Genomic DNA, 17,127 nt, shown 5'->3' on the forward strand with positions numbered 1-17,127 from the left:
TAGTGGCGCGATCTCGGCTCACTGCAACCTCCGCCTCCTGGGTTCACGTGATTCTCCTGCCTCAGCCTCCCGAGTAGCTGGGATTACAGGTACGCGCCACCACACCAGCTAATTTTTGTATTTTTAGTAGAGACGGGGTTTCACCATGTTGGCCAGGATGGTCTCGATCTTCTGACCTTAAGTGATCTGCCCGTCTCAGCCTCCCAAAGTGCTGGGATTAGAGGCATGAGCCATGGTGCCTAGCCCCCTTTCTTAATCTAATCTTGAATTTTTTCTCTTTTTCTCTTGACCTCCCTCTTTAATTCATTTTATTTCAAATATACCACTAATAAAACAGTATAAAAGATTTGGGAGAAAGAGAAAAGAAGGACAGATAACAGCAGACAAGAAATGGCATGGAACAAGAAAAGGGCACTGGCTATGGTATATGGGCTGCCCCCTATCCGATTACTGTGAATGTTCGAGAAAAAAAGATGGCACTGGTGGTTGTCAGCTGGTGTCAGTCTCAGCCTGGGCATCACGGGGCTGACTGATATTTGCAGATCTACCAGGATCCAAGATCTTCTCAACTTTTAACATTCTTTTTTGTTTTTTTTTTTTTTGAGATGGAGTTTCACTCTTGTCACCCAGGCTGGAGTACAATGGTGCGATCTCCTCTCACTGCAACCTCCACCTCCTGGGTTCAAGCCATTATCCTGCCTCAGCCTCCCAAGTAGCTGAGATTACAGGTGCCCATTACCACACTTGGCTAATTTTTGTATTTTTAGTAGAGACTGGGCTTTACCATGTCGGCCAGGCTGGTCTTGAACTCCTGACCTCAGGTGATCCGCCCACCTAGGCCTCCCAAAGTACTGGCATTATGGGCGTGAGCTACTGCGCCCGGTTCAACTTTTAACACTCTTAAATTCAATTCTGTTGGTGTTACCAGACTTGGACCAGGCCAGGGAACAACTCTCATTAGCCATATCCACGAAAATAACTGATGTAAAAACTGGAACACCAATTTAATAATTCCCTACGAAATGGATAAGCATACCCATGAGTCCAGAACAAAACATTTCTTTACTTTGTGAGTGAACGGTTGTGTTTCTTTGGGAATCCTCTTGGAGATGCATCTGTAAGGAAATGAGGAAGGCTGGGTTTGGCAGGGGGAGAAGCTGGACTGCAAAGAAGTTGCAACTGAGACCTTCTGTCATGCTCCTGGGGCGAGCTCTGGAGCTAGATAGAATGACCCTTTAGAATTGAGTTGAGGCAATGGAGTTGGGCTTTTGAATCTCCACATCAGTCATTGGTTTGGGATGCCCCTTGGAGCGGTGGTAACCTTGGCTGAGGTGGGTCCCTACAGCTGAGAGTGGTCCCTGCGGCCTGGGGTCATGCCAGTGCAGGGTGTAGCTGTGTGCCCTCGGCAACCCTTGTTCCCAGCAGATGGGGGACAGGTGCATTGGCCTGAAGAGAATATCTGGAGAGAACATCATAGTCCTCACTATGGTGGTTGTAACATATTGGTTGTAAGGTGCATCCTGAATTCAGAAACATTAAAATGTAAAAAAAAGATAGCACCTTAAAAATGCCAAAATACAGTAGAAGGATTCAGTGGTATTTTTTAGGACAGGGATACAAGCCAGACTCCAGGAAGAACCAGAGTAGAGAATTGGAGATCCGGGGGCGGGGAGGGGGGTGCAGGGATTATTCTTCATGGTTTACTCTTCATGTGTCTTCTTGCAACTCTATTTCACTCTTTTTTCTTGATATTCCAAGTTTCTTTGCTAAACAATTTTCTGGTAACCAACCAATATGAGAGGTGGATCATGGCCAGCGCTGTGCTGGAAATATTTAAAATATCGCCTCTTGGGGGAAAATAAAGGTGTGCACATATATTCATATAATTTTTACTGACATAAAGGCATGCAGAGGACACAATTTATAAATAATAATAAACTGCACAATAATCTTTATTGTAAATTCCATATAGCCCATTGATCCTCCCAGAATGCTTTCATTGATTTTTGCAACACTCCAGCATTCCTAGCCAGCCTATGGTTATAATTGATGAACATGTCCAGCTCTGTCTGACATGAACGCTGGCTGATATTTTGGCTTCAATCAATGAATAAGACAAAAGTGAAACAACGAAGATGTATGTCAGAACTTCACTTGTTTGTCAATGACAGGAGAGACTCAATTGAATCAGATGATAGTTTTCAAATACTAGAAGACTATTTCCTCATTTTTTTGGTCGTATTTACTAAGTAATGGCTACAGACACAACACTTTTACATTTAATTTTTCTTTGTGAGGCCAAGGCCAACAGATCACTTGAGGCAAGGAAATCAACACCAGCCTAGTCAACATGGTGAAACCCCATCTCTACTAAAAATACAAAAATTAGCTGGGTGTGGTGGTGCGTGCCTGCAGTCCCATCTACTCGGGAGGCTGAGGCACAAGAATCGCTTGAGCCCAGGAGGTGGAGGTTGCAGTGAGCCGAGATTGTGCCACTGCACTGTAGCCTGGGTGACAGAGGGAAACTCTGTTTCAATAAATACATAAACAAATTTAATTTTTATCAGTGGTTCTCTACTAGAGAGAGATTTGGTTTCTCAAAGGACATTTGGCGATCCGGAGATTTTTTTTTTTTTTGGTTGTCACAACTAGGGAAGGGATGTGACTGGTGTCTAATGACATGAGGCCCGGGGCATCCCTCAATAAGGAATTATGGGGCCCAAGGTTGAAAAACCCTAATCTGTATTGTGAACATTTTCTCCATAAACTTTAAAGTTTAGACAGCCAACAAAACAATAGATCAACAGTTTGCCAATTTCTGTGGTGTAAATACTCCCAGTGTGATGGTGAACTTTCTGTGGCAACTTGACGGGCCTAAGGGATGCCCACCCAGATCCCCGGTAAAACATTATTTCTGGGTGTGATTGCGAACATGTTTCTGGAAGATATTAGCATTTGAATTGGTGGACTAAGTAATGCGTGGGCATCATCCAATTTGTTGAGGGCCAGGAGAGAAGAAGAAGGGTGAATTCTGTCTCTCTTTTATTTATTTATTAATTTTATTTTTTGTAGAGATGGGGTCTTGCTATGTCGCCCAGGCTGGTGTTGAACACCTGGCCTCAACTGAGCCTCGGCCTCCCAAAATGTTGGGATTACAGGCATGAGCCACCATGTCTGGCCTGTCTCTCTCTTCTTGAGCTGGACATCCCCTTTTACTCCCCTTGGACATCAGAATTCCTGGTTCTTGGGCCTTCAGACTCTGGGACTTATGCTAGCCCAGCCAGCTCAACCTCCCACTTTCCTGTTCTCAGGCCCCCAGACTCCAGCTGAATTATGCCCCTGGCTTTCCAGGTTCTTCAGCTTGCAGATGGCAAGATTGTGGGACTTCACAGCTTGCATAATTGCGTGAGCCAATTCCCATAATAAATCTCTTCTGATAAATACCTATATATCCTAGCGGCTCTGTTTCTCTGGAGAACCCTGACTAATACAGTCACTGTGGTTGATTTCCAGTTGCCAAGGTGGGGTCCTCAAGCCTGGAACTGGTAAGAGGTCTGCAGGAGCCACCATTTTATAGTATTTCCACCACAAAGATACAACAGTCATAAATAATTCCAAGAGCATAATAGTAAAAATGTAGTAAAATAAGAATTAGGTTCTGTGTATTTATTACCTTCACCTATAATATGATTTATTTGATTAGAAGTAAACTCATTTGATTTTTAATAATTGCTAAGTTTGACAACTGACACAAAATTCTCAAAAATGTAACAATTGGCTCTTGTGGGACGGTATGCACCAGCCTGGCTGAAGTGGCTATCACTCTGGAAATCACATTTTATATATCCTGAGTCTTGGAAAGATCCACTCCATTCCAATTTTAGTTTTCTAGGGAAGGGACTCTGATTGTCCCAGATTGGATAAGTCATTCTCTGTGGTCTAACCCTACAAAGCAGTTTTGTAAAGGTGGCTGGATCTGGAGGGAGCCTGCTCCCTTGCCATTAGGAAATTCCCAGAAGCAGCATTACTGGGAGTGGACGGGCGCCCTTTGAGGTGCCTGTGACCATGCTGCAGATACCACAGACCCAGCCTTCTCACTCTGCTCCAATTCTGAAGACTCGTGCAGACTGCATTTCAGACTGCAAATGCACTTTTTTCCCCCCAGGAGATGACAAAATAATATATTAGGTCAGCAGTTCTCAAAATGAGGTCCCTGGATCAACAGCATCCATCTCCCTTGGGAGTTTGTTCAAAAAGCAAATTCTTGGGTCCCACCCCAAGCCTATGGAAAGACAATTTCTGGGGTTGGGGACCAGCCGTCTGTGTTTCAAAAAGTCCTCCAGGTTATCCTGAAGCATGTTAGGGATTGAGAGCCACCGTATTGAATCATAGAGCTTTTCTTTGCTGTTTAAGTTACATTCCATCTTTTAGGGCAGCCACAAAACAAATCCAGGTGATCCTGATTCAATTTGGCATTTCCCTCCAGTCTCCAGAAATGACAAATAATTTCCTAGGATGAGTTACCTCTACAGAGGAATATCTCATCAATCCTGTACTGATTTTTACCATTTTTTCTTTTAGAAGATGACTGATTTTTAATTTCTGAAATTATAGCCATATATACACTATTAAATCTTATATAATTTAACTTTTTAAGATCTATTTCTTGATTCCCCAACTAACTGGCTATCTCTTTGCGGGCAGGGTCTATGTTTTGGTTTAGGTCACAGAAGCTAATGTAGTATAGAGCTCATATATAAGATATTCAAATATTGGATTGAATAACTGGAAATTTAAAAAATTCTTTGTCTAATTCTTTGCTTTCTTTTATAGATACTCTTCAAAATCTATCATTTACAATGTCTAAAGTTGACATGCTAGAAAATTTATAAATAGTCTAAATAATAATTAAACAGAAAAAGACTGTTCCCTGAATTTTTTCCCCCCGTATTATGAGATTTGTACGAAATTGTGGTATAAAGCAGAAAATAAGAATCTCCAATTGTTCTACTGTCCAGATAAAAACTTGATATTTTGGTACGTTTCCTTCCAATCAATGTTTTATTATGTCTATATGTTTTTGTTAAAAAGCATATGTCTATGTTTTTGTTAAAAAGCAGAGACTATGCTATAAAGTTTCATTATGCTACTTACGGACTGAACATTGTATCATGAGCATTCCCATACCATTGAATTTTTAAAAACATGGTTTTTAATGATGCCATGTTATTTGGTTGTATGTATAAACTACATTTTATTTAACTATTCCTCCGTTTAGAACACTTGGGTTGTTTCCAATTTTTCATTTTTATTTCTTATTTATTTATTTTTGTTTTAGAGACAGTGTCTCACTCTGTCACTCAGGCTGGAGGGCAGTGGTGCCATCTATGCTCACTGCAGCCTTGAACTCCTGGGTTCAAGTGATCTTCCTGCCTCGGGTTCCCAAAGTGCTGGGATTACAAGTGTGAGCCTCTGTACCCAGTCCCAATATTTCACTTTTTAAATAATGATTGTGATGAAATGGGATGCATGTTTTTTTAAATGAGTATGGTCTCTCTTAGGGTCAGGGTGATTTGTTCTTTTAAGTGTTTTTTTTCTTTTCTTTCTTTCTTTTTTTTTTTTTTTTTTGAGACAGAGTCTTGCCCTGTCACCCAGGCTGGAGTGCAGTGGCGCGATCTTGGCTCACTGCAACCTCCACCTCCCAGGTTAAAGCGATTCTCCTGCCTCAGCCTCCTGAGTAGCTGGGACTACAGGTGCATACCACCACGCCCGGCTAATTTTTGTAGTAGAGACAGGTTTTCACCATGTTGGCCAGGCTGGTCTCAAACTCCTGACCTCAGTTGATTCACCCGCCTTGGCCTCCCAAAGTGCTTGGATTGCAGGCGTGAGCCACTGTGTCCGGCCTCTTTTAAGTATTTCTAAAAGCTCCTGGATACCTTTTTTCTTTCCTTTTGAATTGAAAAGCTTGCTTGTCAGTTGCTTGTTCAAGTATTTCTCTCTATCACTTTTTGACCTCAGGCCTTAATCAGGATTGAGTGCACATGTTCACATAAACACAGAAAGTAACGAAAGTCTAAAATGTAAGAGGAGGCTGTTAACTGTAGCTAGTACCTTCTCTGGTTTACACTGATAGTTTTCCAGGTGGCCAGCCGTTGTGTTCTCTGTAAACTTCCATTGCTGTTACTGTCATCTGTCTTAACCCTTCAGGTTTTTTTTGTGTCTAACAATCCCCAATCCCTAAATCAGGAAAATGCTAATAAATTATTATTTGCTCATTGAATTAGTGAGGGAAACCCATATTCATGCAAGAGTGTTGCCATATTTAGTTCAAAGACATTTTCCTATGTTGGCTTATTTCTGGCAAAAGTCAGGTTTATTTTATTTTATTTTGTTTTTGAGACAAAGTCTTGCTCTGTCACCCAGGCTGGACTGCAGTGGCATGATCCCGGCTCACTGCAACCTCCACCTCCCGGGTTCAAGCAATTCTCCTGTCTCAGCCTCCTGAGTAGCTAGGACTATAGGCACCTGCCACCACGCCTGGCTAATTTTTGTATTTTTAGTAGAGACGGGATTTCACCATGTTGGCCAGGCTGGTGTTGAACTCCTGACCTCAGGTGATCTGCCCACCTCGGCCTCCCAAAGTTCTGGGATTACAGGGGTGAGCCACCACGTCGAGCCTCAGATATCTTTTAGGTGAATTATCACCCCCTCCCAAAAGACTTTCTAAATTGAAATTAACAATTCAATTGTTCATTTTTTTGTTTTGTAAAGCATTTTACCCATTATCAGCTGACTCAACAGCATGATATTTCTTACCTTTTTTGAGTAAGAAAAACGAAATATCAAATATTGTTCAATTATGATTTAACAAAAACAATTTTTAAACGTGCTTCAATGACATGAAAAAAATAAGTCCACTGTAAACAAATGTTAGGGACTTAAAACATCTCTGACATAATTTTTCTCTTCAATTTAACTTTTTTTCCCTTGGGTTAGATTTAAAAAAAAAAAAAAGGAATTTCTGATTACATCTCCAATCATGTCACTGAAAAATCTTGATTGCTGAACACATGACCAAAAAAGTGATTAGTTAGCTTGAGGTAAATGTTCAATTATCACCAAGATTGGTAAGCAATCTAAAACAGAGGGAATGGAGATAAATTGACTTCCAAACTGTCTTAAAGGGATGTAGTCGTTTAAGTTCACAGGAAATTTAACAGGCTAGTAATGAACACTGCCCTTTCACTCTATTGTCACAAGTTAGTATTATTATTTAGATTTTTCTCATCCTTTAGTACACTAATTTTGCAAGCAAGTAACTTCAGAAACCCTAATGTAAATTTCCAGTTAATAAAGATCTTGATTTAACTGGCATTATTGAGGTGTTCTTCGAGAGGCTTTTGGAACTGAACTAGCAGGTGCAGAGAGTACTATAAAGACCCGAGTTTCCGTCCACGTTCACGTAAACCTCTCTACGAGGGGAAACTACAGGCGTGCTGCCGGAGGGCGCCGCCAGTGGGCACTCACGCACAGCTGCTTTGGCCACCACAGGCGCCCCGGGGCACTCTCTTCCCTCATCTCTCTCATCCCAGCTTCCGCCGGAAGCGGCCCCTGTCAGTTGTTCACAGGTGTTTGGGCTTGTTGTTCCGTATACTCTGTGGGTTCGCGGCCGCCGGCCGAGTGAGGCTGGGTTCGAGGAGCTGGAGCGGGAATCTGGAGCTCAAATTCTGGCGGCGAGATGGACATTCTGAAATCAGAGATCCTTCGGAAGCGGCAGCTGGTGGAGGACAGGAACCTGCTGGTGGTGAGGACCCTGCGGTCGTGGGGCTCGGGATGTAAGAGTGAGAGTGTGTGTGTCGGGGTTTTGGGATGAGGGTGACGATACTCAGAGGATTCGGGGCGGGGAAGGGGCTTAGCGAGTGTCCTGCCACTATCCCTGGTAGGCCCCCTTTAGATCCAACCTTTGGCGTCTCACTCTGAGGCTGGAGAATAGGGTCTGAGGGCAGGAAACTTGAGTCCAATTCGTGCTGACTTCCCAAAGCTGGATCAAAAGGAAAACACTTGGCTCTGGGGGCGGGAACCTGAGGCTAATTAACGCCCACGTCCAAAAGCCAAACCAAAAGAAAAATCCTCATCTTCCCACCACCGAGTAGCAAAGGCTCCAGGATGCTGCTCTCCCCGCATCCGTCCCTTTCCACCACCTCTCAGATGGGAAGGGAACGTGCCCTGCATTGGCCGCGGGCCAAACACGGGCCATCCCTTCATCTGCATAGGGCGCCAGTTCACCTCAGTCTTTAGTCACAGACCGAACCCTTCATCCAGATAAGGGGTAGCTGATAGGGACCTCAGAAGGAGTACCTAAAACCCAGACAACTTTGTAACCGGGGCCTCAAGCCTCTTGCTCGGGCCCACTCACACCCTGTGGAATGCTTTCTCGCGTTAATAAGTCCCTACTTTTGCTGCTTCATTCCTGTGTTTTGTTACATTTTTGTGCGTTTTGTCCAATTCTTTGTTCAAAACGCCAAGGACCCGGGCAACTTACACTCACGGCCTTCCTTCCGGTAACCACTTGGGAGCCTTAGGGATGCAGGTGTGGGAATTGCAGGAAAACCTGAGGCTTTGGCTGTTTTCCCCCCGACTGACCCTGTTCCCCTCCAGTTTACCTAATTGCCCTCTATCCCCGCTCCCACCTGTCGGCATTCTGCGGACGTGCCCCAGTGCTCCTGAGAGTTCCCTTCTGTCGCCTTACGAAGGGTTCGTGCCCACCTGAAACATGGAGGAAGGGCCGCCGGGCGCGGTGGCTCACACCTGGAATCCCAGCACTTCAGTGGGCAGATCACCTGAGGTCAGGAGTTCGAGACCAGCCTGGCAAACAGGGTGAAACCTCATCTCTACTAAAAATACAAAAATTAGCTGGGCGTGGTGGTGCGCGCCTGTAATCCCAGTTACTCAGGAGGCTGAGGCCAGAGAATCACTTGAACCTGGGAGGCGGCGGTTGCAGTGAGCCGACATCGCACCACGGCACTCCTGCCTGGGCGACAGAGTGAGACACCGTCTCAAAAAAAAAAAATTCCTTCTAGCCAGGTGTGGTGGTGCGCGCGTCTAGTCCCAGCTGCTTGGGAGACCAAGGCGGGAGGATCGCTTGAGCTCAGGAGTTCAGGCTGCAGTGAGCTATCATCGTGTCACTGCACTCCAGCCTGGGTGAGAGAGCGAGTCCTTGTCTCTAAAAAAAAAAAAAAAAATAAGTAATAAAAGTTCCTTCTAATAGTAAATCCCATTTTTTTTAAAATTCTATTCCTCCTCCTCCTCTCTTCTTCAACACATGAAAAGTCTGTAGGCCTGCTCTTCACTGATGGGAATGCTAAGACTCTTTTGGAAAGGTACTAAAAAGGGGGAGAAAGAATTACATGATTTAGGAACTTCCTGAAGATGATCTCCCTTAGTTTATTGTGTAACAGTAACTTAGACCGCCGGTTCTCAAAGCTTTTGGTCTCAGGACCCCTTCACACTCTTAAAAGTTACTGAAGATCTTGAAGGACTTTTGTTTATGTGTTATTTCTATCGGTATTTACCACATTAGAAGTTAAAACTGAGAAACATTAAAAGTATTCACTGATCGATCATTTGGAAAATATTGGGTCACTGAATTATGCAGGTCTCCCAACTGTTGACACATTTCATTACACAATATAAAAAAATCACTTTATTTAATATCCACTGATCTGAGAAACATCTGTAAGCATTAGGAAACTGTCAGGCTCCTGATGACAGATCTAAGTTCACCACACTTTTAATTTTCACTTGGAAGCTGGAATTTTATCATAGGCAACAAATATTACCAGTTATTTTCTTGAAGTAATCTGCTCACTTTGTTCAGTTTGGGGAAGTTGTCTGCCAAATACCCAAGTCTGAGGAACCATAGTTTGCCAAGTGTTCTTAAGTGTAAAAATGGTGTTCCATGAAAAAGCAGCCAGTTTAGCTTGCAACTCAATTGCTTTCCTCCATATAGCCAGCATACTTTGCTATAAATGAGAAGTGTTGTATTCATCTTTCCTGTTTTGTCACATAATATTAAAAAGATGTGGCCAAAGATCAAGACTTAATAAAAATAGTAATTTTACTCCTTTATCATAAGGAGTAAATTTGTTTAGTGAAACTGGCTCCCTCTGGATGCAGTGGCAGTTTAGAGTCACTGCCTTGATTCTTGCTAAGACTTTAGCAAATTTACCATTGCTTTTCACCTACAGTGCAGGTGTCATCAGAGTGAGCAGGCAGATAATGCCTTACTATAGAAAACACTTTTGACCTCATGAGTCCTCTCAGAGGGTCTTCAGGACCCATAGAAATCCGTGCGTCACAGAATATCTGACTTAGATATTTGGATGCTGTGTACGATTGATGTATGTGATGTAGTGTAAGTAAGTAAGAGTTCTTAGCTTGGTAAATGGCAAATTTCATGATCATTGAAACTTTAAAAACAATTAGAAAAGTGGAGGTAATAGAATGCTCTTTGGTAGGTATGGGGAAAGCTTGTTCATATTTGTAAATGTTTTTATGTCTACTGCAGGGACCTTTTGATGAGTGGTTGGGAGTATTTTAAATTTAGGTGTTGGAGTGCATAGTTGATGTTAGGAAGGTCCAGGGTGTTGAAATCTAAGTGCTTTAAAAGGAAAAGTGAATCACAAAATATTCAGCCCACCCTCAGCGTTCACAACATGAATATTTGCATAATCATGTTCTTCGTCATTGAAATGGACCAATCTACAAAAATGATCATTTAAAAAAAAAACCTTTAGATTCTTCAGGGTCATTTATAATTTATAATATATAAACTTTTCCTGGGTGTCTTTCATTTTTTAATTTGGTAATTGATTGAATTATCACATAATTCCAGCCAGAAGATAAGACTGCTTTTTCCAATCACAGAGCAGTTCAGACCAACAAAGGGCATGCATGAAATGGGAATTAAAATACTGACATTCGGCCGGGCGCGGTGGCTCACGCCTGTAATCCCAGCGCTTTGGGCACCTGAGGTGGGCAGATCACGAGATTGAGACCATCCTGGCTAACACGGTGAAACCCCGTCTCTACTAAAAATACAAAAAAAAAAAAAAAAATTAGCTGGGCATGGTGGCGGGTGCCTGTAGTCCCAGCTACTCCGGAGGCTGAGGCAGGAGAATGGCGTGAACCCGGGAGGTGGGGCTTGCAGTGAGCTGATATTGTGCCACTGCACTGCAGCCTGGGCCACAGAGTGAGACTCCATCTCAAAAAAAAAAAAAATACTGACATTCATAGTTTATATTAGCATTAATGTTAGGCATCATGCAACATGTGTTTTCTGATGTAACTTGTACAAGAAGTTACCATTATTCCCATTTACAGATGAGGAAACTGGAAGCCAAGAGAAGTTACATGACTGTAGGATTACGCAGCTTGCAAGAGATAGAGCCTGGATTTGAACCCTGGTCTGTTCCTACTTCAGAGCCTGCTCTGTTAACCTGTACAGATAGAATGGATATTTATTCACCTTACAAACATAGAACTAGTTTTGATAGGGCTAATGTAACGAAGCACTGGAAAATTATTAGACTAACGTGATTTATATTTTTCAAAGTGCTATATGCTGTCTATTTGAGCTTTACAACTGTTAATTAGTACACAAGGCAATGCTGTTTTCATGGATGATGAAATTGAGACTTAGAGGGTTACATGATGTTCTCATACTCCTGTGGCCAGCCGGGATAGATCTCAAGTCTTAGACCAACTTGAGGGTGAGTGCTCTTGCATGATGTAAGGGAACATACACAACTAGGCGTGTTTTCTGTTGTATCCATGGGAAGACGGTCTTTAGATCTGCAACTCTATCATTTCATGCAGAATAGTTGCTTTATATCTTTTATCTTTCTGCATCATAGTGTCTGTCAGTAACTTTCAGACTTTTTCACTGCCGCATTCATAGCAATACATTTTTATATATTGATCTGATATGTATGTGAAAAAAGTTTTATGAAGTAATTCTTACAACCACAAATGATTTTATCATGTTTTATTCAGTCCCCCTTTTTTGTTATCAGTTACTTAATTAGGTTCTTCTTAAGAAATGTAGAACACCAATTTGTGACGATGAATTCCATGAGTCAGGGCAAACACAGATCTCAGGTAGCCCTGGAGCTTAGGAATAGCTTTGATTTTTGGTAAAATTTGTGACTCCACAGCTTTCTGATCAATCTTGCGCTGCTCTGTAATCTTGTATTTATCTTTTTCTGTGCTGAAGATCTCAGCTTCCTGGTGTCTGGGCTTCCACAGCTGCTGCTGCTTGAATAAGCATCAGTGAGATGTTTTGGGATTTTTACATCGCTGATAACAATTTTGGTTGCGGTGGGAATGACAGATTTCTGGTGTTTTCTTCATAGAGGAACTTGATTGAGGACCAGAGGTCCAATCACAAGTAACAAGCCATTAGCCAGGTGCTTCACGAAGACCGCCGTTTTGCCTCTGTGAAATCCAGTGAGGATGATCAGAATGGTCCCGGGGGTAATGCTGGTTTGCAGTTTTCTCACGTGTCAACTGAGGGTTTTTTTTTTGGCCGTGGCTCAACAGCTTTTGAGGTACGTCTTCAGTAGGAAAATATCTAGGCATTTTATGAAGTTTAACCACCTGGGTGCTACCGTTCTTGTCACCACCAACTGGTTTTGTAACAGTTTCAAGAACCTTCTCCTTTTTCTTTTCAACGTTGGACTTAGCGGCTGAATACTTCCTCTTATACACAGCCTTTCTGGAATACACAGCACATCAGGAATACCTGCCAATTCCTCTGACAAGGACAGGGTTGTGCTGCAATGGGGCTTCCCCTTTTTGGGCTTTTTAGCCTTGAGGTGACCCTTTTTCACCTTGCCACCAGCCTCAGCCTTCTTGGCTTCGGGTTTCTTCTCTTTAGTATCCAGCTTCTCAACTTTTTCACCCACTATCTTACAAGATGGGGAAGAGCAAGTCCCTTTGTTTTAATTTTTTAGAAAACGCTGGTTCGGGATCAGTAGATTGTTGTCATTACCGCATCTGTAGCTGGAAAACAGTTGTCTGTGTGGTATTTTTCTTCCAGAAAGAAGAGCCACCTCATCTTTGGTCATTTCAAGAGGTGTCCCAGCTTTTTGTGGTTAATCTGTGATAGTTGAAATAATCAGTACTTAGCTTGAGAGTGCCTCTTTCTCAAACTGCAGAGAAGTGACTAAGATATCCTCTTCCCACCTGTCCTAAAATGCCGTGCCTGGTATAACCACCCTGAGGTAAATGTGGTATCTGCATTGCTAGAACACCAGTGTTTTGGAGCCTAGAATTGATGAGTTTTCATTTAATGCAAAACCTCATGTGGAAAACCAGGCTGCTCTAGCAACTCAATGGGGAGTAATTAGTAGTTTTACTAGTTGTAGTTATGAGGATGAGCTATGTGTAGAATTTTAGCTTTTTTTCCTTCCGGTATTTACTGCATCTTTCCTATATGCAAGATACTACACTGTGCTGCAATAATAATGCTACAATAATCAAAGCAGCATAGCGCTGGCATAAAGACCAACACCTAACACCACTGGAGTATAACAGAGCACCCAGAACGGAGCCACCCTTACACAATTATTGATTTTTGACAAAGACACCAAAACCAAATGGAAGGAAATATATTTTCAGTAAATGAGGCTGAACAACTGGATATCCATACGGAAATAATAAGCAACAACTCCTACCCTACATTATACAAAACATTCTGAAATGAAGGACCAATGGAAGGAATGGCAGGAACCAACATGGGAGACATTGGAAAATAAAATTAGTAAGGAGAACTGTATACTAGTTCTAATACACTGGAAAATCTAAGTGAAGTAAATGGCTAAAAAGTACAAAAAATAGAAGAAATAGAAAATGTAAGCAAACCAGTAAGTGAGGAAGACATAAAAAGAATCTGTCAGCCAAGAGAAGAAAGTTACTGAAGAAGGAAGGAATGAGCAGTTAAATTGAAGACTGAGTGAGATCAGTCAGAGAAGTCTCTTTGGATTTGTACCTTAGACATTATTTATGACCCCAAGGAGGTTTTTTCAGTGAAACCGAATGGATGTCCATATGCTGTGGGGCTGCAAAGAGAATCGGAGGTAAGGAAGTGGACACGGATTAGATTAAACAGTTTAATGTGGTTCTGCTGTAAATGATACCCAGGGCAGAGTCTTGAGCATACTTAAATGATAATTGTCAAGAGCCAGTAGAGAGGGAAAGGATGAACATGCGAAGGAGAAAACAGCATTGATGGTGAGAAGTCCCTGAGGAGTTGAGGTCTGGAGTAATTGGGAAGGGATTTGCCCTAGACAGACAGAGGAGGGTTCTCTGTTTCACTGTGAAATGAAAGGACCAATGCAGATCCAGGTCATGACTGGAGTTGGGAGGAATTTAGAGAAGTTCCTGACTGGTCGCTTCCGTAAAATGAGATGGTTTAGTCATCTGCTGAAAATGAGGGGAGAATGAAAGGATGGGGGAAGTTCGTGAGAATGGAGACAGTGGAATGGTCAGTGTAGACAATAGGAAAGAAAATGAAATGGATAAATACCCCAGGACCAATAGGCAACATTGAGGCCCCAGTGGTTTTTGCCAGCATTGTTTTGCGCATGCTATAGGCATGGAGAATGCCAAGTGGACTTAAACTTGCTGGTCTCAGGTCTCATTCTCAACTATTGATAGCCCCAGAGAGCTTTTATTTACATAGGACACATTTATTGATAATTACCATATTAGAAATTAAAGCCAGGAAATTACAAAATATATATTCCATGTAGAAATGCAATAATAAACCCATAGTATGCTAACAAATAGTTTTATGAAAAGACTATATTTGTGAAAACGCTTCAGTGAGAAAAGTGACATTGTTTTAGAAACCTCTGGCATATTAGACAGTTGGATTCTATTTCTCCCTCCAATCTGTTGCTGTATGTTGTTTTTGTTCAAGTACACGAAGAAAATTCACCCACAGATAAGTAGTTGGAAAAAGGAGTATCTTAATAGCCTTTTCAGATAATTGTGGATATTCTTGTTGATACTGCACCAAAACTAGACAATTGGTATCTTAAAGATCAGTTACAATGTGGATTCTGAAATCATTTCAATGAATTTTTCATACATTAAAGCCTGTTGATCTATTTTGCTCTTTGAATGGATCTAACTACATGTAATTTTGTAACATCTTGATTTTGTAATGTCATGGTTCAGTGAATTATGCAGATCTTAATGTTGACATTTTTCATTAGATAATATTAAAAAATCTCATTAATATCACCACTGATTTCATTGGAAAAGGCTTCAAGTATTGGGAAGCTGTTAAGCTCATGGTGGGTACAAGTTTTCCACTTTTCCAGTTCTCACTTGACAGCTGTAATTTTATCATCGGTGGCAAATACTATCATTGTTTTCTTTTAGCTTTAAGCTTGTTTTGTTCAGTTCTGAGAAAATGTCTACCAAACACCCAAATCTGACTAATCAAACAATTGCACAAGTGCTTTTCTTGGAGAAAACCATTCTACTTTAGTATGTAACAGAAGTGCTTTATATATTTTATTTTTTCACGCTGATTATTAAAAGGCTGTGTACTCAAAGGTTGAGATTTAGGAAAATTATACTTTGTCAAGGACATTCTTAAGAGAAACTAGACTTTTTATTTTTTTGCAAGTGCATGTTGGTGAAGAATACAGTTTGAAGGCATTGCCTTTATTTATGCTGATGCCAGTAGTCCCCTTTCCCAAATCCTCCCCCCATGTTGCTTTTGGGCTGTCAGTGCAAATCTGAGCACAATGAACAAGGGGCACATAATGTCTTAGTATGTCATGAAAATAAATTTGACCTTGCCAAACCTCTGAAGGAGCCTCTGTGGACCACATTTTGAGATGTTCTAGGCTTGAGATTTTGTTAGGCTTGAGATTTGTTCAATGGAATTGAGACATGGTCATCAAAGATAACATAGTTAAAAAGATTGGACCATGGCCTCTGGCCTGGAGAGTGTTTTTTCCTTTCTTTGTACACATCAGCCCTTTCTGAGAGGATACCAATGTGTGTTTGCCACCTTATTTGAAATATGACAATTATATACTACCTAGTCAAAAACAATTTTAGATGCCGAAATAATATTTTGGGAGTGAAGAACTGTAGCTTGGAAGACTAGATCAGAACAGAGGGTTTAAGGACCAGAGTTCTAGCTGCTACTCATCATTCTTCCTGAGTTCTGGGAATGTCACCTAACCTAATTCTCAGCTTTCTCACCTCTAAAAAGGGGTTAATACTATTTGCCCCCACCGTACTCAGGGTAGTTTTGATGTTCAGATGATACCGTTGGTTCCTTACCCCAGATAATATCTTCATCTTTATTTCTGTAAAGCTGTGCTTATTGTGTGATAGATAAGTCTGGAAATGTTTATTGAATTAATGAATGAACTTTTAGAAAAACCTTATTCTGAAAGTTTTAAACATAATATAAAAATAGATCAAATTTTATGATGAGCCCCTGTATATCCTTCCCCTGAAACATGCAGCTCTAGAAAACGACATGTTCTTTTAAAACCAAAGTATGATCACACCCAACAAAATTAAAATTAGTTTGTTAATTTTATCAAATACTCTCCTCACATTCATATATTTTCCAATTGAGTTAAAATATATACATACATTTGCTTTTACAGTTGGTTTTTCAAGTCAGGTCAACATGAAGTTCGATCCTTGCATTTGCTTGTTATGAATCTTGGTTTCTTTTAATGAAGAACATTGTCATTTTCTCAGCTTGGCCGATTTTTTCCATGCCATTGATTTGCTGGAGAAACTGGGGCTAGTTTTGTAAATTGTCTTTGATTTGTCTGATTGCTTCCTGGCATATTGACACTTACTTAATTCCTCTCTTCCCTACATTTAACAAGAATACTTCGTAGACGATGGCTGGGTAATTCCTGTAGTATAACATAGGTGGTACATAATCTTTTACTGATGTCAAGCTTGATCATTGGGCTCGAATGGTGGCAGGCTGATCTTTCCATTGTCACCATCGGCCTTTTTCATAAGGTTTTAGCATCCATTGATGATCACTGAGTGAATGAGCTTTGGAACTATGAG

The 17,127-nt window shown here is 41.4% G+C and overlaps 1 protein-coding gene and 1 pseudogene across 1 annotated transcript in view; one reads left to right on the forward strand and one right to left on the reverse strand.

Moving 5' to 3' along the window:
• Positions 1 to 7,597: 7,597 nt before the first annotated feature.
• Positions 7,598 to 17,127, forward strand: part of PRPF18 (pre-mRNA processing factor 18) — a 44,616-nt gene continuing 35,086 nt past the window's right edge. Inside the window, 1 exon segment of the mRNA NM_001131478.2 lies at positions 7,598 to 7,804. Coding sequence (NP_001124950.1) covers positions 7,739 to 7,804 — 66 coding nt within the window. The 5' untranslated portion in view covers positions 7,598 to 7,738.
• On the reverse strand, positions 12,094 to 17,060 carry LOC112135190 (large ribosomal subunit protein eL6-like; annotated as a pseudogene).

Source organism: Pongo abelii, chromosome 8 (genome assembly GCF_028885655.2).
Source record: "Pongo abelii isolate AG06213 chromosome 8, NHGRI_mPonAbe1-v2.0_pri, whole genome shotgun sequence".
Taxonomy (NCBI): Eukaryota; Metazoa; Chordata; class Mammalia; order Primates; family Hominidae; genus Pongo; species Pongo abelii.